Source organism: Triplophysa rosa, linkage group LG10, assembly GCF_024868665.1.
Source record: "Triplophysa rosa linkage group LG10, Trosa_1v2, whole genome shotgun sequence".
Lineage (NCBI taxonomy): Eukaryota > Metazoa > Chordata > Actinopteri > Cypriniformes > Nemacheilidae > Triplophysa > Triplophysa rosa.
Window position 1 is genome coordinate 5294721 of NC_079899.1, and position 22729 is coordinate 5317449.

At 50.5% G+C, this 22729-nt stretch overlaps 1 protein-coding gene across 1 annotated transcript in view; it reads left to right on the forward strand.

Annotated features, from left to right (window-relative positions):
- Positions 1 to 6784: 6784 nt before the first annotated feature.
- kif6 (kinesin family member 6) overlaps positions 6785 to 22729 on the forward strand; it is a 171107-nt gene continuing 155162 nt past the window's right edge. The window contains exons 1-2 of the mRNA XM_057344758.1: positions 6785 to 6903; positions 7367 to 7476. Coding sequence (XP_057200741.1) covers positions 7376 to 7476 — 101 coding nt within the window. The 5' untranslated portion in view covers positions 6785 to 6903; positions 7367 to 7375. The remainder of the gene's footprint in view (positions 6904 to 7366; positions 7477 to 22729) is intronic.

Here is a 22729-nt window from a genome sequence, read left to right on the forward strand (position 1 = left end):
TCAAACACTGGGTGTGCTCATGGGAGTTGTAGTTCCTTAGTGTCGCATTGCCCATTGTTTATTATTTCGCATGACTTTTAAGAAAACTACGATGAAAAAATAATATTCAACCCGCCAAAATGGCTAGTGGGAGTGGCTGTCTTACTGGCCATAGCTATAATCTATCCACATTTGGCGGGTGTTAATGTCAAGCCCTGGTCCTGATATGTAAAACTGTCATCAGTTGAGAGATTCATGCGTAAAAAAATGTAATCTGTCATCAGCTTAGTTTTTTCCAAACTTGTATAAATTTCTTTGTTTTGCTGAACACAAGGGAAGATATTTGAAAGAATGTCATTAATCAAACAGATCTCATTCCCCATTTACTGCCATAGTACATGCATAATACAGCATTTTTATTCGTTTTCCCGTATCCGTGTAAATGCAGATCATTTTAACAATGCTGTTGTGTGTACCTGAAACTTCTCAAAATCGCAAACAATTTTTTCCCATTTTTCATTGTGTAAATGTGGTCTAAGTCACAAGCTGACACATCAGAACAAAGACACAAAGAGCCATCACATGCAACACTGCTGTGTTCTTCCTAAATACCCAATACAATATAGTTCACTTTAATATTCACACCTGGTCACACACATGGTTTGTCTTAAAGCATATTAATAACACAACACAGACATATAAACAACATTAAAAACTTGATTTTAACCAGAGGGGGACTTAAAAATCAGACATTAAAAAAAATCTTATTTTAACATAGTACCTTGCTGTTTTTCTCACTGGCTTTTGGATTGTCATATCATAAGTGGAAGTAGAATGTTTTGTGTTGTTTTTAAAGCTGACAAGGTAAGAGAAACTTGATTCCCTTTCTGTCTGTCTGTCTCTCGACGTTGTGTCGAACCGACAGATGGGGTTCGTCCTTGAGAACCAATCACTTCCGACTTCCGGGATATCCGGGTATAAAAGGGAGACGGCGTGCCTCATTCATTCACCTTTTGTTCTTCGGAGCCTTTGCTCATGATCAACAGACTTCGCTACAAGACTGCCGGCTCTACGACGTGGTGCGGCGGACTGTCCCTTCTTGCAGCGACTTCCCCTGGGCGTCTCGGCGGTTCCAGAAGTGTTCGAGTTTTTTTCTCTAAAAGAGCAAATTTCTCCAGCGTGGCATGTCCCGCTGTTCTCTTGGGTGCAACACACTCATCGAGGAGGGGGACGGACACGATGTCTGCTTCCAGTACGCTGGGCCAGATGTTGTGGATACGTCCTGCCCGCACTGCGGGCGGCTGACGATTCAGACGTTGCGTGACTGGTGGCTGTTCCCACGGGACTCAGCCACCACCTTGTCTGCTTCCCGTTGCGTGATGGCAGGACTACGGCCCTGCCGCCCGCTACGGCGAGCAGCGAGGGTGATATGAGGACTACTGTGAGCGCTAATCCGTCAGCCACTGGCTCGCGGACCGTTCGCACCTCGCCTTGCTCGTCTGACCGTTCCCCATAAGACGGTCCGCCGTCTTATTCCTCAATCACGTATCGGACACGGTACGTGATGATGATGAGATGTCTGTTGCAGCATCGGAGGGTGACTTACTGGCATCAGACTCCGACGATTCCTTGAAGCTCCCTCCCTCGGGGGGTCGAGATCAGGAAGAAGCGGATGTCGAAATGTCAGCCATGCTTTCCCGGGCCGCCGGCATTGGGTTGCGGTGCACCGCACTGCCTCTCCCAACGCTCGCGGCTGGATACACGGTACATCGGGCTTGAGAGCGGCTCCAAGCCGTTACTCGCCCTCAGTGCCGTATTCCCCCGGAAGTGCATGAGGAACCTAGTACGACCTGGAACGCCCCCTTCGGTGTGTACACGTCAACTAGTTCCATCACCCTTTCTTCCCTCGATGGTGGGGCAGCTAGAGGATACGTCTGTCCCCCCGGGGCTCGACCTAGACTCCCGTCCAAAGCACGTAGGCTTTTCGGCATCTGAGGTGTCGAGAGCTTACTCTGCTGCGGGCCAAGCTGTCCCCTCTCTCCATGCTATGGCCTTCCTGCAGGCCAATGCGCGGAGAGAGCTCCACGAGGGTAAGACCGACCCAGCGCTTATGCAGGAACTCCGCGGCTTCACCGACCTCACTCTCGGGCGAACAAGGTGATCGCGCGGGCCCTGGGTCGGGCGATGTCCACACTTGTGGTCCAGGAGAGACACCTCTGGCTGAACCTTGCACAGGTGAGTAACTCTGAGAAAGTCCGCTTTCTCGATGCACCCATCTCGCAAGGGGGGGCTGTTTGGTGATACTGTCGGGTTCGACAGTTAGGGAGCAGACAGAGGATATCACGTATGTCCTCCCCAGCCGCGACTCGACCGCCCTCTGGCCGCCGAGATCCCGTGCACCGTCTGCTTCCCAGCAGCCCTGGTCCTCTTCGAGGCATCGAAGAGGAGACCACCACCCCATCAGCAGCCGCGGCGAAAGCCAATGCGGCCCTCATGGGAAGACCCCAGGGAGTTCGAGAATACCTTTCTAAAAGTTTTCTCCCTCTCTGGGCGTTTATCACAGCCGCTCTCACCCTCTACACGACGGTGTTCGGCAACTCGACGTTGCGTCACGGCGAGACCCAATGTCGAGGATAATCAGCAGCCTAAGCACTCTCAATCGACGGTGCTTTGTGCCACATCATCGTCTGGGTATTATCCAAGCCGCTCTCACCCTCTACACGACAGTGTTCGGCAACTCGACGTTGCGGCAAGACCCAATGTCAAGGATAATCATCAGCCTAAGCGCTCTCATTCGATGGTGCATTGTGCTACATCTTCGCCAGACAGGTAAAACTGCAGAGCCGATCTCCTTCCCTGGGTCCCCCCCACGGCGAGGGATCCGTACTGCCAGCCATCGAACCACCCCCCGGGAGGTCGATGATGCAGAACGTACCCCTAGCCTCCCTGTCGGTCCCTGGGAGCCTGACAAGAGCTTCCCAAACCGTCACGGTGACTACGGGATACGGTCCGTCTCGGCTACGCGATCCAACTCTCCGGACGCCCGCCCAAGTTTCGGGGCATCCTCTTAACCTCAGCAGAGGCAAGGATGCCCCGTGCTTCGGGCCGAGGTCGCCACCCCTCTGGTGAGGAAGCGATCTTGCTCGGCCCTCTAGCCGAGATGTTCAACGGGTTTTACAGCCCGTACTTCATCGTCCCCAAAAGAGCGGGGGTCGCTAGATCTGCGTACCCTGAACAGGCACCTACTCAAGCTGCCTTTCAGGATGCTCACGCAGAAGCGCATCCTGGCATCTGTCAGATGTCAAGATGGATTCATGGCAATCGACCTGAAGGACGCTTACTCTCATGTCTCTTTCTCCCTCGTCATCGCCCGTTCCTACGGTTCGCTTTCGAGGGTCAGGCATATTAGTAAGAGTCCTCCCCTTCGGTCTGTCCCTGGCCCCACGAGTCTTCACGAAGATCGTGGAAGCCGCCCTCACTCCCCTCAGGGAGAGAGGTGTGCGGGTACTAAACTATCTCGACGACTGGCTCATTTGACTCACTCGTGAGATCTGTTATGTACTCACAGGGACCTAGTGCTTCGGCACCTAGATCGATTGGGACCACAGGTCAACCGAAAAGGAGCTGGCTCTCCTCTGTGCAGAGCATACTCTTTTTTTGGTATGGAACTCAACTCTGTTACAGCGCGACTGCGCTCATTTGTCAGTGTTGAACAGCCTGGAATATTTCAAGCAGTTAGCGGGAGGAGGCTCCTGGGTACATGGCATCCTCGACGGTTGTGATACCCCTCAGGTTGATGCACATGACGCTCCAACACTGGCTACAGAGTCGAGTTCCCTGGAGAGCGTGGCACACCGGCAGCAAGCGGATGGTGATTATGCTTTTCTGCCGACGCACCCTAACCCCTTGGTCTTCAATGACCTTTTCTACGGACGGGTCGACAGACGCCTCCCTGCAGGGTTGGGGTGCCGTGTGCAACGGGCACTCAGTGTCAGGGCGATGGACGGGCCCCCGCCTGCGCAGGCATATCAATTGCCTAGAGTTGTTGGATGTGCTACCCGCACTGAAGGGGTTACAACCTCTCGTGCGGAACAAGCACGTGCTGGTCCGGTCGGACTGCACAACTGCCATAGCGTTTTTAACCGCCAGGGTGGCGTTCGCTTATGGCAGCTAACACGACTCGCCCGACGCCTCCTCCTGTGGAGTCCGCAGGGCCACACATATCCCAGGTGACCTGAACCAGACAGCCGATGTGCTCTCTCGTCAGTTGACGCCTCGCGGAGAGTGGCGACTCCACCCCCGCGTAGCCAGCTCATTGGGTACAGTCCGGGCGGGCTCAGGTAGACCCCTTCGCCTCCCTGGACACCACCCATTGCCCGCTAAGGTACTCCCTGCCTCGGCACGGATGCTCTAGCGCACAGCTGGCCGTGGGACAAGCGGAAGTACGTCTTTCCCCCAGTGAGCCTCATTGCACAGACCCTGTGCAAGGTCAGGGAAGAGGAGCATCAAGTGTACTAGTTGCGCCATACTGGCCCAACCGGACTTGGTTCTCGGAGCTAATGCTCTTGACGACAGCTCCCCCCTGGCCGATTCCCCTGACGAAGGACCTGCTTTCCCAGGGGAAGGGCACGTTATGGCATCACGGGCTAGACCTCTGGAACCTCCATGTCTGGCCCCTGGACGGAACGAGGAGATCCTGAGTGGCCTAACCCCTGCGGCGGTTAAGACCACTACTCAGGCTAGGGCCCTGGCCACTAGGCGACTATACGCCTATAGTGGTGCCTCTTCTCATCCTGGTGCTCTTCTCGAAGAGAAGACCCGCGGAGTTGCTTGATCAAGTGGGTGCGGTCCTCCCAGAGACTCGAGAATAATCTCTCCCCTTCCACACTGAACGTGTATGTAGCCGCTGTTGCCGCTCATCACGACCCAGTTGCTGGTAGTCTCTAGGACAGCACAACCTGATCATTTGGTTCCTAAGGGGCGCGGGAAGGCTACCACCTCGCCCACGCTCCGTACCCTCTTACGACCTTGATGCGGTCCTGGAGCCCCTCGGAGATGCCGCTCTTTCTCACTTCACGATGAAGACGGCTCTCGGGAGGACGCTCAAGAGGGTAGCGGACCTACAAGCATTCTCCGTGTCCACAGATTGCCTAGAACTCGGGCCCGGTTATTCTCACGCTATCCTGAGACCCCGGCCCGGCTACGTGCCCAAAGTTCCCACCACTCCCCCGAGACACCAGGTGGTGAACTTACAGGCGCTCCCCACCGGGGAGGAAGACCCAACCCCATCCGTGTTGTGTCCAGTACGCGCATTGCGCCTCTGCTTGGACCGCACGCAGAGCCACAGTAGCTCTGAGCAGCTCTTTGTCTGTTTTGGAGATCAGCAGGGAGGGCTGTCTCAAACAGAGATTGGCGCACTGGATCATGGACGCCGTCACTATGGCGTACCTGTCCTAAGATCGCCTACGCCCACTGGGTGAGAGCTCTCTCCACACGGAGTACAGCCTCCTCGTGGGCACTGGCTCGAGGCGCCTCTCTGGCAGACATCTGCAGAGCTGCGGGTTGGGCTACACCCATCACCTTCGCGAGGTCCTACAGCCTCCGCGTAAAACCGGTCTCAGCTCGAGTCTTGCAGGCATCAGGCAAGACTGGCGGCCGGTAGGGTGTACGCCTATGACAGTACCTTCCCCCCTTTCTCCTAAGGGGGTCAGCGTACTAACTAGCCTCCCTTCTTCCCCCACTGGGTGAAGAACAGGCACTCCATCCATCACTAGCAAGCACCTCCTGTGGGCGGGCTGGGCAGAGCAGCCCTGCCCCTTAGGCCGGGTATCACCTGAGTTATTCGCAACATAGCTCTAACCGGACCTAGTGCTACCAGACGTTGCAACCCCCCAGCAGGGCGGTTCCGTCTGATGTATCCTCATGCTGGTTCCCACCTTGGTAACCCATGACCTCCTTAGGTGGACCTCCACCTCGCGGTTAACTCCTTCAGTCTGCACTTTCTTCCCATGAGTTCTCCCCCATCGGTGAGACCATGTTGGTATCTCATCTAGTCTCCCCCCTGTGGTAGGAAGTGGTCTCTGTAGCGCATCCCCCGCTTGAGGAAGTAGCGCTTACCCAGTGGCCTTACGGTTCCGGGCGGCTTCTCGCTGTTAGAGAAACAAGGCCGCCGCCTGTGAGGCCGAAGGTAGGGGCCTTCCCACCTTTCAAGAAAGCTCTGGGACCCCCTACCTACCCACTGGTAGGTTACAATTTCGCGGTAGCGTCACGGCTGACACGCCCAGGCCAGTCACCATCGGTTCGTTGAGATTGTGACAGGGCACAGTGTTATGGCGTTTTCCATTGGAACCCCATCTGTCTGTTCGACACAACTTCGAGAGACCGAGAGAAAGGGAATGTCTCAGTTACGTTTGTAACCTCAGTTCCCTGATGGAGGGAACGAGACGTTGTGTCCTCTTGCCACAACACGTGCTGTCCACTGCAGCAGTCGTGAGAGGTCTCAGGCTCCTCAGAACTAAGGTGAATGAATGAGGCACGCCGTCTCCCTTTTATACCCGGATATCCGGGGGCGGAGTCCGGCATGCAAATTTCATTCGCCAATTTTCATTGGCCTTTTCTAAGAAGTCAGAAGTGATTGGTTCTCAAGGACGAATCCCATCTGTCGGTTCGACGCAACGTCTCGTTCCCTCCATCAGGGAACCGAGGTTACAAACGTAACCGAGACGTTTTCTTAAAAGCAAGATGCAACAGATCATTAATAACTCTCTATTTAATAGTGTGCTGTCAGGTTACAATGGCACCATCTTCGCCTATGGCCAAACAGGAAGTGGGAAGACCTTTACTATCACAGGAGGTGCAGAGCGCTACAGTGATCGAGGGATCATCCCCAGAACTCTCTCATACTTGTATCAGTATTTTAGCAAGGTAAATAAAGAGTTTACTCTCAAGCTACACTTTCAACCCATAGACCATAAAATAGATGGGCTACACACCCCTATTCATTTCCACTGTAGAAAAATGATGATTTAAAATGAGATATGGCTGCTGATATGCTGCAATAAAAAAGGCTCAAGTATTATATGTATGATATTTGCAAATTTTTAATTATTTTACAGATTTGCTTTTCAGATTTACCTTTAAAGTTGAAGTGTGTAATTTCAGTACTAACAAGACTATGAAGAATTGCAAGTAATAATAATAATAATATAATACTTAAGTTTATTTTAAAGATTTTAAATACTCCCTCTATTCGCCATTAGTTAAAAATATTGTTAGACCTTAAACCCGCAGTTGGCTGGACAATATCTGTCTGTCATGCAGGACTAACAAGGATGTCAACCCAGGAAATTCACTGTGTACCTTACTGACGGAGTTTATCTGTTTACAGGACTGCAACATGGTCTATACAACCCAGATATCCTACCTGGAAATCTACAATGAGGCTGGCTATGATTTATTGAATCCCCAACATGAAGCTTCTCGTCTGGAGGACTTACCGTTAGTCTCCTTTCTGATCTTTACTTTCTCAAAATTCAAAATCATAATTGAATTGGGAGAAGACTGCACTGTATGCTTTCAAAACAAAATGCTCTCGTGGAACAGTGGGTGTTGATCAGTCTCTGTCTTTCTCCCTTGCACATATTTAAAGCAACTGACACGATCACAAAAGGTCGGAAGACCGAATCCATGTTGCACGTGGCACATTCTGAGAGTATTTTTACCTGAATTACCGCTGGGTGAGCGGGTTGCCTTATCTTCTCTGGCTTGAGATGTCAGTATGTTTTCATGCCTGTGTCATATTTTAACTAGAAAATGGTCTGACTGGTTATGACTGTTGTGTCTATAGCACAACGTAAGCATATTTTCAAGTTGTATACAGATACTGCCAATCTTCCATTACTTCAGAAAAGGTTGATGTACTGTAGTTACTGAACCAGAATAATCCTTTCACCATTTGTTTTTACTATCAGGTACAGTGAGTCTATTTAATAGTCCAGGAGCATTTTAACAAAGAAACTGAAGAATGTAGAAATGAAACACTGGTTCTTTACTGTATGAATTAAATAAAAACACTGATTTACAATAAAAATACAAAACTTCTTTAGTCAAGAGCAGTTCATGATTTTGTATTTTGTTGTTGCATTAACATTGACGACAAAAACAGCAGCAGGTTTTTAGTCTACGTTAGGGATAATAATAATAATGTATTGCAGCCGGTTGTTGTCTGAGAAAAGACAGTGTTGTCAGGACACGACACGATGCAAAGCGGAGATATAGTGATATAGATCCAACTGTTTACTTTCATTTAAGACACAACGCACTGTTTTCATGTGTTTTTGACATAACCTTGTAATTCACAGCATATAAAACACTCAAAAAGACATGCTAGAGAACTTGTTTATAGCCTTGCGCTGTTTGAGAACTGGTGTCTGTGGGCACTCTTCAAGTGAGAAATCGATAGAAATTTTTAATGGGCAAGCGTTTTAAAATACGTAAAAATAATCTTTAGTGATGACAAATAACGTCAAAGACTGTAAAAGAGATATGCGGGGACATGCGTCGCGCGACTCGCGCTGTATGTGGGGACAGGTGGGTGCAGCCAAGACTCAAGTACACTGCTGCGTATATGCTTATATGCTTATATAAAGGTTATACATTGATTTGCATTTCAGTCAGTGAAATAAGTATTTGATCCCCTACCAACCAGCAAGAATTCTGGCTCCAAAGATTGGTTATGTGCCTATATGGACCACAGATTAGTCTGTGTCACTTTAAGAAAGTACTCCTAAGTCAGCTTGTTATGTACAGTATATAAAAGATGCCTGCCAACAGAATCTGTATCTTTCATTTCAACCTCTCCACCACCATGGTCCAGACCAAATAGGTTTCAAATGATGTCAGGGACAAGATTGTAGACCTGCGCAAACCTTGAATAGGCTACAGACAGAAGCTTGGTGAGAAGAAGACAACTGTTGGTGCGATTATTTGGAAATAGAAGAAATACTAAATTAACATATATTGCCCTTGGTCTGGAGCTCCCTGCAAGATTTCCCCAATGGGGTAAAGATGATCATGAGAAAGGTTAAAGATCAGCCCAGAACTACACGGAAGAAGCTTGTTAATGATTTCAAGACAGTTGGGACCACACTTAGCAAGCAAACCATTGGTAACACGCTATGCCACAATAGATTGAAATCCTGAAGCACCCGCAAGGTCATCCTCCCCAAGAAGGCCCGCCTGGCTCGTCTGACGTTTGACAATGAACATCAAAATGATTCAGAAAAGGCTTTGGCGAATGTGCTGGCACTGCTGCGAGACCAAAATTGACTCCTGTTTTTGGAGGGAGAGAAATGCTGACTATGACCCCAAGAACACCATCCCCACAGAGAAGCACAGTGTTGGAAACATTCTGCTTTAGGGCTTTTTATCTCTGCTACGGGTACAGTATGACTTCACCACATTGAGGGGCTGAGGGACTGGCCCATGTACTGTAAAATCTTGGACGAGAATCTCCTCCCCTTAACTAGATCACTGAAGATGGGTCGTGGATGTGCCTTTAACATGACAAAGACCCAAAACATATTGCCAAGACCACCAAACATATTGCCAAGACAACCAAACAACATTACATTTAGTCATTTAGCAGACTCTTTTATCCAAAGAGACTTACAAAGAGTTTAGGGAGCAATAAGCTATATGTCATACAGGAGCAATAATACAATAGGTGCTAATACAAAGTCATTGGTTTCAACAAAAGCTAGACCACTACCTGTTGAGAGACAGAGAGAGGGTTAGTGTTAGAGGGTTAGAGAGCTTTTTTTTGTCTGTCAAGTATTCACAGAAGAGATGGGTTTTAAGTAGTTTTTTGAATGTTGTGAGAGATGTGGTTGACCGGACCGAGTTAGGAAGAATGTTTCACCAGGAAGGAATGAGTATGAGTGAATGAGAATGAGCGGGAAAGCGATTTACTGCCCTTATGGGAAGGCAGTACAAGACGCCACTGGTTTGCTGAATGCTGGGATCTTGATGGGTTGTAGGAGTGTAGGAGGGTGTGAAAGTATGCCGGTGCAGATCCAGTGATAGTCCTGTAGGCAAGCATTAGTGACTTGAATCTGATACGGGATTTAACAGTAGCTAGTGGAGAGAGATGAAAAGGGGTGTCACATGAGCCCTTTTGGGCTGTTGGAAGAGTCCTTGTCCTATAGAAAATCTGTGAAGGAGGCTAAAATTCCAATTTGCTGAGTGACAGCCAAGAAACCTTAAAGATTTACAGAGGAGTGGACTAAAATGTATCCTGACACATGTGCAAACCTGGTGACCAACTATCAGAAATGTTTTCTCCACCAAGTACAAAGATATGTTTTGCTCGGGATCAAATACTTATTTCACTGACTGAAATGCAAATCAATTTATAACCTTTAAATAATATTCACTTTCTGTCAGTCTCTCGACGTTGTGTCGAGCCGACAGATGGGGTTCGCTCTTGAGAACCTATCAACTTCTGACTAGTTTAGAAAAGGCCAATGAAATTGGCGAATGAAATTTGCATGCCGGACTCCGCTTCCAGATATCCGGGTATAAAAGGGAGACGGCGTGCTGCATTCATTCATCTTTTGTTCTTCGGAGCCTTCACACTGATTGACTTCGAGACTTCAATCTCTACGCCGAATTACTGCTGGAATCTTATGACGTGGTGCAGCTGACACGGTCCCTTCCTGCAGCGATTTCCCCTGGGCGTCTCAGCAGTGCCAGAAGTGTTCAAGTTTTTTTCTCTAAAAGAGCAAATTTCTCCAGCGTGGCATGTCCCGCTGTTCTCATGGGTGCAACACACTCATCGAGGAGGGGGACGGACACGATGTCTGCTTCCAGTACGCTGGGGCAGACGTTGTGGATACGTCCTGCCCACACTGCGGGCGTTTGACGATTCAGACGTTGCGTCAAGGGTGGCTGTGTTCCCACGGGACTCAGCCACCACCTCGTCTGCTCCCCATTCCGTGTCGGCAGGACTACGGCCCTGCCGTCCGCTACGGCAAGCAGCGAGGGTGATATGAGGGTTACTGTGAGCTTTAATCCGCCAGCCACTGGCTCACGGACCGTTCGCACCTCATCTCGCTCGTCTGACCGTTCCCCAGGAGACGGTCCCACCGTATTGTTCATCAACCACGTATTCGGACACGATGCGTGATGATGAGATGTCTCTTGCAACATCGGGGGGTGACGTACTGCCATCCGACTCCGACGATTCCACGGAGCTCCCTCCCTCGGGGAGTCGAGCCCAGAAAGAAGCGGACGTCAAAATGTCAGCCATGCTTTCCCGGGCCGCCATGAGCGTTGGGTTGCAGTGCCCGCACTGCCTCTCCCAGAGCTCGCGGCTGGCTACATGGTGCCTCGTGTTTGAGCGCGGCTCCAAACCGCGCCCGCCCCCAGTGCCGTGTTTTCCGGAAGTGCATGAGGAACTTAGTAAGACCTGGAACGCCCCGTTTCTGGCACGTTTCACGTCAAACAAAGTTCTGTCATCCTCTCTTCCCTTGAGGGTGAGACAGCTAGAGGATACATTGATGTCCCCCAGGTGGAGTATGCCGCCGCGGTGCACTCATGCCCGCAGGCGGCGGCCACCTGGGGGGCTCGACCTAGACTCCCGTCCAAAGCATGTGGGGTCTCAGCATCTCTGGTGTCGAGAGCTTACATTGCGGCGGACCAAGCTGCCTCCTCTCTCCACGCTATGGCTCCTGCCAGGCCAAGGCATTGAGAGAGCTCCACGAGGGTAAGACCGACCCAGCGCTTATGCAGGAACTCCGCGCCGCCACCGACCTCGCTCTACGGGCGACCAAGGTGACCGCACGGGCCCTGGGTCAGGTGATGTCCACACTTGTGGTCCATGAGAGACACATCTAACCCGAACCTTGCACAGATGAGTAACGCCGAGAAGGTCCACTTTCTCAACGCATCCATCTCGCAGGGGGGGGGGCTGTTTGGTGTTACTGTCGAGCCGCAGTTCTCGACAGTAAAGAAGCAGACAGAGGATGTCAAGCATATCCTCCCCGCCGCGACTCGGCCGTCGAGTCCCGTGCACCGTCTGCTTCCCAGCAGTCCTGGTCCTCTTCGACGCCCTCCGGCTCTGGCGCCCCCCACTCAGGCGGCCCCCCGGAAGAAGACATCGAAGAGGAGACCATCGCCCAATCAGCAGCCGCGGCGAAAGCAGAAGCGGCCCTCATGGGAAGACCCCAGGGAGATAGAGATACCATTGGGGCCGACCCCAGCTATTCCATCGCTAGGTGGTCGATCCGGGACGGTTCCTGCCCCGTCCCAACAGCCCACTGGTGGCTACGGGATATGATCCTTCTCGGCTACGCGATCTAACTCGTCAGACGCTCGCTCAATTTCGGGGCATCCTCTCAACCTCATAAGAGGCTAGGATGCTCTCGTGCTTCGGGCCAGGGTCACCACCCCTCTGGCAAGCGATCGTGCTCGTCCCTCTAACCGAAATGTTCAACGGGTTTTGCAGCCTGTACTTCATCGTCCCCCCAAAAAAGGGGGGGGTTGCTAGATCTGCGTACCCTGAACAGGCACCTACTCAAGCTGCTGTTCAGGATGCTCACGCAGATGCGCATCCTGGCGTCTACCAGATGCCAAGATTGGTTCATGGCAATCGACCTGAAGGACGCTTACTTTTATGTCTCGTTTTCGAGGGCGAGCATATCAGTACAGAGTCCTCCTTTTCGGTCTGTCCCTGTCCCCACGAGTCTTCGCGAAGATCGTGGAAGCCGCCTTCACTCCCCTCTGGGAGAGAGGTGTGCGGGTACTAACTATCTCGACGACTGGCTCATCTGGGCAAACTCGCGAGATCTGTTGTGTACACACAGGGACCTAGTGCTCCGGCACCTAGATCGGTTGGGACCACAGGTCAACCGAGAAAAGAGCAAGCTCTCCCCTGTGCAGAGAATCCTCTTTCTCGGTATAGAACTCGACTCTGTCTCCATGACAGCGTGACTGACTCAGAGCACGCTCAGTCAGTGTTGAACTGCCTGAAACACTTCAGGCAGTCAGCGGTCCCCCCTGAAACTTTCAGAGGCTTCTGGGCACATGGCATCCTCGGTGGGGGTGGTCCCCCTCGGGTCGATGCACATGCGACCGCTCCAACACTGGCTACAGAGTCGGGTTCCCTGGAGAGCGTGGCACACCGGCAGCAAGCATATGGTCATCACGCCTTTCTGCCGAGGCACTCTTGCAGACTGGGTCCCCTTAGGGCAGGTGGCAAGGCACGTCGTGCTGATAACGGATGCCTCCCTGCAGGGTTGGGGTGCCATGTGCAACGGGCACGCAGTGTCGGGCAGTGGATGGGCCCCCGCCTGCGCTGGCATATCAACTGCCTAGAGTTGTTGGCTGTATTACTTGCACTGAAGAGGTTGCAACCTCTTGTGCAGGACAAGCACTTGCTGGTCCGGTCAGGACACCACAGCTGCCATGGTGTATATCAATCGTCAGGGTGGCATTCGCTCACGGCAGCTAACACGACTCGCCCGACGCCTCCTCCTCTGGAGTCAGCAGGTGATCAGCTCCCTGCGAGCCACATACATCCCAGGCGACCTGAACCAGACAGCCGATGCGCTCTCTCGTCAGTCGACGCCTCGCGGAGAGTGGCGACTCCATCCCCGTGCAGTCCAGCTCATATGGGAGCAGTTCGGCCAGGCGCAGGTGGACCTGTTTACCTCCCCGGACTCCTCCCATTGGTGGAGGGACCCCTCGGCACGGATACCCTAGCGCACAGCTGGCCGCGGGGTAAGCGGAAGTATGCCTTCCCCCCAGTGAGCCTCATTGCACAGGTCTTGTGCAAGGCCAGGGAAGAGGAGCATCAAGTGGTACTAGTTGTGCCCTATTGGCCCAACCGGACTAGGTTCTCGGAGCTAAGGCTCTTGACAACAACTCCCCACTGGCCGATCCCCCTGGTGAAGGACCTGCTTTTCCAGGGGAAGGGGCACGTTACGGCATCCCAGGCAGACCCAGGACGAGGAGATCCTGAGTGGCCCACCCCCGGTGGTTGGGACATCACTCGGGCTAGGGGCTCGGCCACTAGGCGGCTATATGCCCATAAGTGGTGCCTCTTCTCTTCCTGGTGCTCTTCTCGAAGAGAAGACCCGCGGAGTTGCTCGATCGGGAACGTGCTGTCCCTTGCTCAAGAGAGACTGGAGAGTAACCTCTCCCCCCTCCACACTGGGAGTGTATGTAGCCGCTATGGCCGCTCATCACGACCTAGTTGCTGGGAAGCCTCTGGGACAGCACGACCTGGTCGTTAGGTTCCTAAGGGGCGCGAGAAGGCTACCGCCTCATCCGCGCTCCGTACCCTCCTGCGACCTAGGTGGCGGGCCTCAAGAGGCCCCCCCTTCGAGCCCCTCGGAGCTGCCACTCTTTCTCACCTCACGATAAAGATTGCTCTCCTGATGGCGCTCACCTCCAAGAGGGTAGGGGACCTACAAACACCCTCCGTGTCCACAGATTGCCTAGAACTCGGGCCAAAGTTCCCACCATTCCCCCTTGAGACCAGGTGGTGAACCTGCAGGCGCTCCCCACTGGGGAAGAAGACCCAACCCCATCCGTGTTGTGTCCAGTACGCGCATTGTGCCTCTACTTGGACCGCACGCAGAGCTTCAGAAGCTCTGAGCAGCTTTTTGTCTGTTTTGGAAGTCAGCAGAAGGAGAGGGCTGTCTCCAAACAGAAGCTGGCGCACTGGATCGTGGATGCCGTCGCTACGGCATACCGATCTCAAGATCGCCCCTGCCCGTTAGGAGTGAGGCACACTCCTCATGGGCACTGGCACAGGGCGCCTCTCTGGCAGACATCTGCAGAGCTGCGGGTTGGGCTACGCCCAACACCTTCGCGAGGTTCTAATACCTACGCGTGGAACCGGTGTCAGCCCGCGTCCTGCAGGGCAACGTGTAGGACTGGCAGCCGGTAGGGCGTACGCCTGCGAAAGCCCTTCCCCCTTCCTTTACGGGGATCAGCGGCATTTACGCCTCCCTGCTTTCCCCACTGGGTATAGAACAGGCATTCCATCCATCACTAAGCACTTTCCTGGGGGGAGGCTGGGCAGAGCAGCCCTGCCCCCTTAGGCTGGGGAACAGTTGAGTTATCTACCACATAGCTCTAATCGGACCTACTGCTCCAGACGTGGTAACCCCCCCCCCCGTGGGCGGTTCCGTCTGATGTATCCTCATGAATGGTTCCCACCTCGGCAACCCATGACCTCCCTAGGTGGACCTCCACCTTGCGGTTAACTCCTTCAGTCCGCACGTTTTCCCATGAGTTCTCCCCTGATGGTGAGACCATGTGGTGTCTCCACTAATTCCTCCCTACGGTAGGTAGCGGTCTCTGTAGCGTTTTCCCCCAGGGGAAAATAATGCTTACCCAGTGGCCCTTACGTTTCCGGGCGGCTTCTCGCTGTTAGAGAATCAAGGCCTCCGCCCGTGACGGCCGGTGGCAGGGGCTTCCCACCTTTTTCTAAAATGCTCTGGGACCCCCTACATCTCCACTGGACGGTTACAATTTTGCGCTAGCGCTCACATCTGACTCGCCCAGGCCAGTCAGCTTCGCTCCGCTAGAGATTGTGACACAGCACAGCGCTGTGGCGTTTTCCATAGGAACCCCATCTGTCGGCTCGACACAACGTTGAGAGACCGACAGAAAGGGAACGTCTTGGTTACGGATGTAACCTCATTTCCCTTATGGAGGGAACGAGACGTTGTGTCCTTCTTGCCACAACGCTGGCCACCCGCCGCAGTGGTCGAGGGATGCTCAGGCTCCTCAGACCAAAAGGTGAATGAATGCAGCAAGCCGTCTCCCTTTTATACCCGGATATCCGGGGGCGGAGTCCGGCATGCAAATTTCATTTGCCAATTTCATTCGCCTTTTCTAAACTAGTCAGAAGTTGATAGGTTCTCAAGAGCGAACCCCATCTGTCGGCTTGACACAACGTCTCGTTCCCTCCATCAGGGAACTGAGGTTACATCCGTAACCAAGACGTTTTCCCCTGATTTTTTATATTTTGTCTCTATCAGTTAAAATAAAAATTATAGACCCTTCATTTCTTTGTAAGCAGGCAAACTTACAAAATCAGCAGGGGATCAAATAATTATTTCCCTCACTGTACTTTAATCAGTCAGATGTAGCTATGACTGACTGAGAAACATCTTCTGGCAACAAATAATGTTCATATCGCAATAGCTCTTAAGATAATACAGGTGACTAAAGTCATGTTCAGTTAAAAATAACAAACATTATTATAGGGTAAGTTTGCAGATTTTCAAACCAGTTTGTACTGGTACAATGTCTATAATATATGTATTATTAACACATTATCCAGCAGAGTTTTGTGGACAAATAAATGTGGATATCTCAATACGATTACGAGTAACTCTAAAAAAAGAGTAAACATTGTCTGTTCACATATATTGCCATTGTTGTAACAATACAAAGTGGGTTGAAAATCTGCAAACTTACGCAGTGATTACAATATATAAAATTTGGCAGTTTTGTATGTCCATCTATATTTGCCATCATCTGAAGTCTTTTTGAGTGTTGGTGTCATCGAAAGTCTTCACAAGTGATTCTGGATCCAAACTGGAGCTACTGTAATCTCTAGTTACTTTAGGATGTGCATCCTCAGAGAGAGAAACAGGAAAGCAAAAGGAAATGCATTAGCATAGCTGCCGTTTATATTTCAAGCAAAAGATGATCATGTGCATTTTTTACTCTGTCATTACTGGAGAACAAGGTTACAAAATATGTTATGTTTATGCTTGACTAAAAAGATGTGTTTTAATCTAGATTTAAACTGGGAGAGTTTAGGTGTAAAATGCTTTTACTGTGATATCCTGGGTACTACCAATAGTCCAGAGTTTTGTGACCTTACTTAGCTTATTTATCACAAGTCATTCTAATACGCTGATTTACTGCTCAAGAAACATTCAGGTGACACTGAAGAAGCGACTAATGATGTTGAAAAATCAGCCTTACATCACAGAAATATATTACACATTACTATATATTCGCATAGAAAACATTTCATTTAAATTGTAATCATATTTAACAATATTTCTGTTTATACTGTATTTTTTGTCTAACTAAGCTAAACTAAAATCATAACCTAAAACATTTAAACAATAGTGTTTATGTTTGTGGTTTTACTTTATTGTTATGGTTTATAGCGCCTTAGAGGTGTTTTCTGACAGGAGGTCTTCTCCACCTCTGCTGCACAGCCATCAGCATGGAAGAATCTACAAACACAGAGTCAAGAAAATTTTGTATGCAGTGCCAGATTCATTAAAAGAAAACGAACAAGAGTAGAGGCGAAACACTGAAAACTAAAATAATAGTATACAGGAAATATACCAACAAAATCTTAAAATAACATAATTTTTTTTTTTAGGGTTACTTATTCATTTAAAGGTGTCATGAACTGGCCTTTTTATTACTTTATACTGTTGTCGGAGGTCTACTTATGATGTTCACATGGTTTTTACATTCAAAAACATCAAAATCAATAAGTAATAAGCTATTTTTTTGTGGGTGGGCCGCATTGAAGACTTGGAAGTAAACACCCACTGCTATGATTGGATAACAGTTCCAAAATACAGCAGTGTGCCCTGTGATGTACATTTCTGTGTGTCTGTTTGACAAGCTACGTGCTTAGTTGGAGCCTTCTGTAAACTTGGTTAGACATGTAGGTTACACATAATCACGACATATAAAGCGATCTCTCACAAAGCAATAGGGACGCATTTTCATATATGATCCTTCCGTCGTCGCTGTCTCTGCGGCGGTACTTCTTTAATGTGTGTTGCCTCTGGTTTACTTCTAAGTGGCAGTCTATTCACAGATCTTCACTCAGCGCGAGTTGACGTGTCAAGCTCATTGCCTCACTCAGCAGACGGGCAAGAGTTAAGAGGTTTAGGTGTGAAAGACAAACGTCTCCAATATCAAAGTTACAAGAACTTAAATCCACAGGCAGTAATAATTATATTTAATACTAGTCATAAATACATAGTTCCCCTTCGGTCGGTCTCTCGACGTTGTGTTGAGAGACAGACTGGGAGGACCTATCATCTCCGAAAGGAATTTAAAACAATGGGCTTTGGCGAATGGCACACGCACTCCAGTCCCCGCCCCGTGCATACGGGTATAAAAGTTAGGTGGCGGCGGCCATTCACTCATCCTTTGTTCTTCGGAACCTGCATGACGTACATGTCAAGCGCTCCATCTCTTCAAGATTTCTTCCAGACTGCTGGATTTACGACGCGAAGCAGCGGATTTCTCCCTCTCGGCAGCGGACTTCCCCTGGGCGTCTTGGCAGCAAGCCACAGATATTTCTAAAAGAGGAACGGGCACGACACCTGTATTGCATTATGGGGGTCCAGCATGCAGTGGCAGGGCTCGTCAATTAAGGTGTTGCGGTCACGGTTGGCTACGTTCTTCGGAATGTAGCCGCAACCCCGTCTGCTTCCCGAGCAAGTTCGACTGCCGCTTCGGCGAGCGGCGGGGGTGATTGGGGTTTCCCATTGATGTCACTCTACCAGTTTCGGCTCGCGGATCATGCGTGCCCCGGCATGCTCATCGGCTTGTCTCCCATGGGTGGCGGTGTACAGTCCCATAGCGGGCAAACTCGACAATGGGATGGGGACAAACTTTCTGTCATAACGTCGGACAGCTACCTCCTGGCATCGGTTGCGGAGACCCCTTGGAGCGCCGCCCCCAGGCGATCGAGCCCAAGACGAGGCAACGCAGAGATGATGGCCGTGCTTGCCCCGCTCTCCCCGGAATGCTCGCGGCTGACCTGGAGGTGCGTGAGGAGCTCACAAAGATGTGGAATATGCCATTCGCGGCGCGTTCCCGTCTGATGGACTCAGGAGCTGTTACTTCCCTGGACAGTGGGGAAGCTAAGAGATATGTCGACTTCCCCAAGGTGGAATGTGCAGTGGCGGTGCACCGCCGACGCTGCCACTTGGAGGGTTCGACCAAGGCTCCCTTCCATGGCTTGTAAGCTCTTTAACACGCGTGGGTTAAACTGCCTCCGCCCTCCACGCTATGGTGGTCCATCAGGTTCATAATGCTATGGTGACCCATCGGGTCATAAGTCAAAGTGTTAAGATCTGGTTGATGGGAAAACCGACCTGGCTGCTCACCGCCACCGGCCTCGCGTCTCGTGCGACGAAGGTCATGGCGGGTGCTCTGGGTCGGACGGCGTCCACGATAGTGGTCCAAGGGAGACATCTGTGGCTCAACCTTGCATAGTGACGCTCAGAAGTCGATCCTTCTAGTTGCGCCCATCTCGCAAGCGGGGCTGTGTGGTGACACTGTGGAGGTTCTCCGTGGTGAAGAACCACCTATTGGTCGTCGAGGTCCCGAGGATTCACTTTGATTGGCAAACCAATGTCTAAACATTCCAGGAGAAACACCCCTCGCTCAGACTGCCTTTCGCATTCAGGCCTGCCCCCCAGCAGCCTTGCCCCCCAGCAGCCCCACCCCCCATGGTGGCCCCTCTGGTACTGTGAGGGCCTCCAAGCGATGGCCTGCCAAAGATGCAGAGCCCCACGGGAGAGGGTTTCTACCCCGTTGGGAACCTGCCTAGGAGACAGTGCGGCCCTGACTGGATGAGCCAGGGGGATTGAGAGTAACAGCGGGCCTGTCCCCCCGGCCAGGTCAGCGCCAGATGCCACCTGCCACGTCCCCCACCCAAGCCGGGCCCTTTTTAGGGCTGGGCGCCCACTCTCTCTCAAAAGAGCGTCTCTCCTCCGGGCTTATCTGCAGCACTCTCTGTGCGCTGGGCGACACAACTTCTCGCTGCCTTCCGCAATCTCCACTTGACATTGCGTTGGCCGGCGGTAACACCAGGCAGGTAACACTTCACACCCCCTTAGGGCGAAGTATAGGCATTCCATCCATCACTAAGCATTGTCATTATGGTAACAGACCGGGCGGAGCGGTCTGTTCGAACCAAGTCCAGTACTGGTAGAGTCGCCCCTGCTCAGGTGGACCCCTATACGAGGACTGTTGCCCCATACATAGTGACTCCTCTGCAGGGTCGTCCCGTATGTTGAATTCCTCACTGTTGTGACCTCCCCTCCGGTGGATTACACCACCTGGGTTCTGTCATCCCATTCGGGCTGACACAATTTCTCACATGTTGTTCTCCCCACTGGTGAGACCATGTTGGTGTCTCCTCATGTAATTTCCCCTTGTGGTAGGATGTGGCCTCCGTAACACTTCTCTTCAACGAGGAGAGCAGTGTTTCCCCAGTGTTCTTATGGCACTGGACGGTGTCTCGCTAATAGAGACGAACGCCACCGTCCGTGATGGCCGTCGGTACAGGCCTCTCAGGGTATGCTACTAGTACTGACCCCACTAGAAGATTACGTCTTGCAGTAGTGCTCACTTGTGACTCGCTAGTCCAGTCACAACGTCGAGAGGAACGTCTCTGTTACGACTGTTAGCTCCTTTCCCTGATGGAGGGAACGAGACGTTGTGTCTTCATGCCACAACGCTTCGCCGACCCGCTGCAGCGACCGGGAGATGTCTCTCAAGTTCCTCAGCCCAAAGGGTGAGTGAATGGCCGCCGCTGCCTCCCTTTTATACCCGTATGCACGGGGTGGGGACTGGCATGCGTGTGCCATTCACCAAAGCCCATTGGCATTTTAAATTCCTCTCGGAGATGATAGGTTCTCAAGATCAAACCCCAGTCTGTCTCTCAACACAACGTCTCGTTACCTCCATCAGGGAACGGAGGTTACAGTCATAACCGAGACGTTTCATTTAACAAGGGTTTACCTTTTTAATTTGCTCCATGCATTCAATCAATGCTTTATTCAGTTTGAATCATTTTCAACATATAAAAAGTGTAGGGACAGTTGTTGATTTTTTCATTTAATGCTGGGTTGCATACAGAGCTTTAATGTTTGTATTCGCTCTGTTTTTTGTGCAAATTGAGAAATACAGCGAGTGAGATCAGAGTGCCTGTGCAAAACTCTGCGTGTGTTTGCTCGTGTGTTTTGCGATGCGCGTCATTCATAAAAAATGGCAAAACCCAACTCTAACATGATTTAGCTTTATTTCCTTTAAAACCGAATGTGCCCTATAATATCGTTGGATTATCAGCATATATCCCCCATATGGAATAAACACCACTGCAAACACAGCTGATTTTCTCTGATGTTAACCCAGGATTAAGTTATAAACATTCATCAACATATCAAAACATTAAAAATGAAACTATTGATCCAGTTTTAAAAAAGGATGAGCAGTTTTAGTTCAGACAGGCGCAGTTGTGTTTTACATTGCTCTGAGTTCCAAATAACATAAAGTGAGCCAAAAAAGACTTTTGTCTGTCATTCTTCAGACGCTTCAGTATTTTATTTTATTTATAGTATAGAGTACAAATATGTGTACTGTAGGTACATAAGGCCGCAGAGTAGCATGACTTTCATTAAACGGACTTTGGCATGGTGCTGTAGACGCTCTTTCTGCATGTGCTGGGTGAGAGCAACGCGAACGTGCTGCTTTCGTATGCAATGTATAAATATATTCTTGATGTGCCAAATTCGGACATTACCACTTTAGTATAGTATAGTACAACGGGCATACAATAAAGCCAGCCTGCATCTGTTCGTCAACATTATACTTAACAGCACATTACTTCTCGTGTTGCAGGCAGCCCTGCTTCACCGCCCGACCACCACTCGTTATTAGATATTACTCGTGGGGATGCGTTTATCTATCTCAGCGTACAGACATACAGACAAACACAAACAGAGCCAGTTCAGAGTGTAAAATATTACATTGAGAATTGTGGCATCCCTAATAAACACATAGTATAACTGTGTTACATAGTAAACACAGTTTGACAGTGTTGCGAGCTCCGACCAAACTTTGCAGTTTTTCGTCTGTTTTATTTGTAATTTTAGTGTTTTTTTTTGTGCTGGATGCTGTTAGTCTTATTGTATATGACAGACGCACACTTCTAGAAATTGGCTCATTTGTCACTAACCGCAAACTGGACTTTGAGTTCATAAACGCCGGCACTTTGTTTGTATAAACATGGCACAAGAGCCCTTTGTCTGGAATGCGCGGCCTCGACCACAAAAGCACAGCCGGAAAAGGGGGAAGAGAGCCAGTGTCCTCATCAGACTTAGACGCCAGGCAGACCGACCTCCACTACCAACTATTCTGCTGGCTAATGTCCAATCGCTGAACAATAAACTTTGTGTACTACCGGCACGCATCTCCTATCAAATAGAAACAAGGGACTGCTGCATTATCTGCTTAATAGAAACCTGAATGTCTGTGGAGGTACCAGATTCAGCCATCGAGCTCACAGGGTTCTTTGTACACAGCACGGACAGAACAAAAGAGCTCACAGGGAAAAGCAGAGGAGGGCCCGCTGTTTTTTCTCAATAACTGCAAAATTACAACAAACCATTCGGAAACGTCCTGTTCCATTCTTAAGGTTGTCACTTCTTGTGTCTCTCCATCAGTGTCAGACTCCGGTTTGTACATATAGGGCTGAACACCACTAACAATTACTGACATTTTGATGTTTTGTTTTGGCCGGTACACATCAGCACGAGTTCCTGAAACTCCGCCCTCCTCTGGAGAGGGGGCTGGGACGAAAAGCTCATTAACATTTAAAGAGATACAAGCAAAATCTGTGCGTTTTTACACGCACTCAAAAACGGGCAACTTCAACATTCTATAATAAATGATC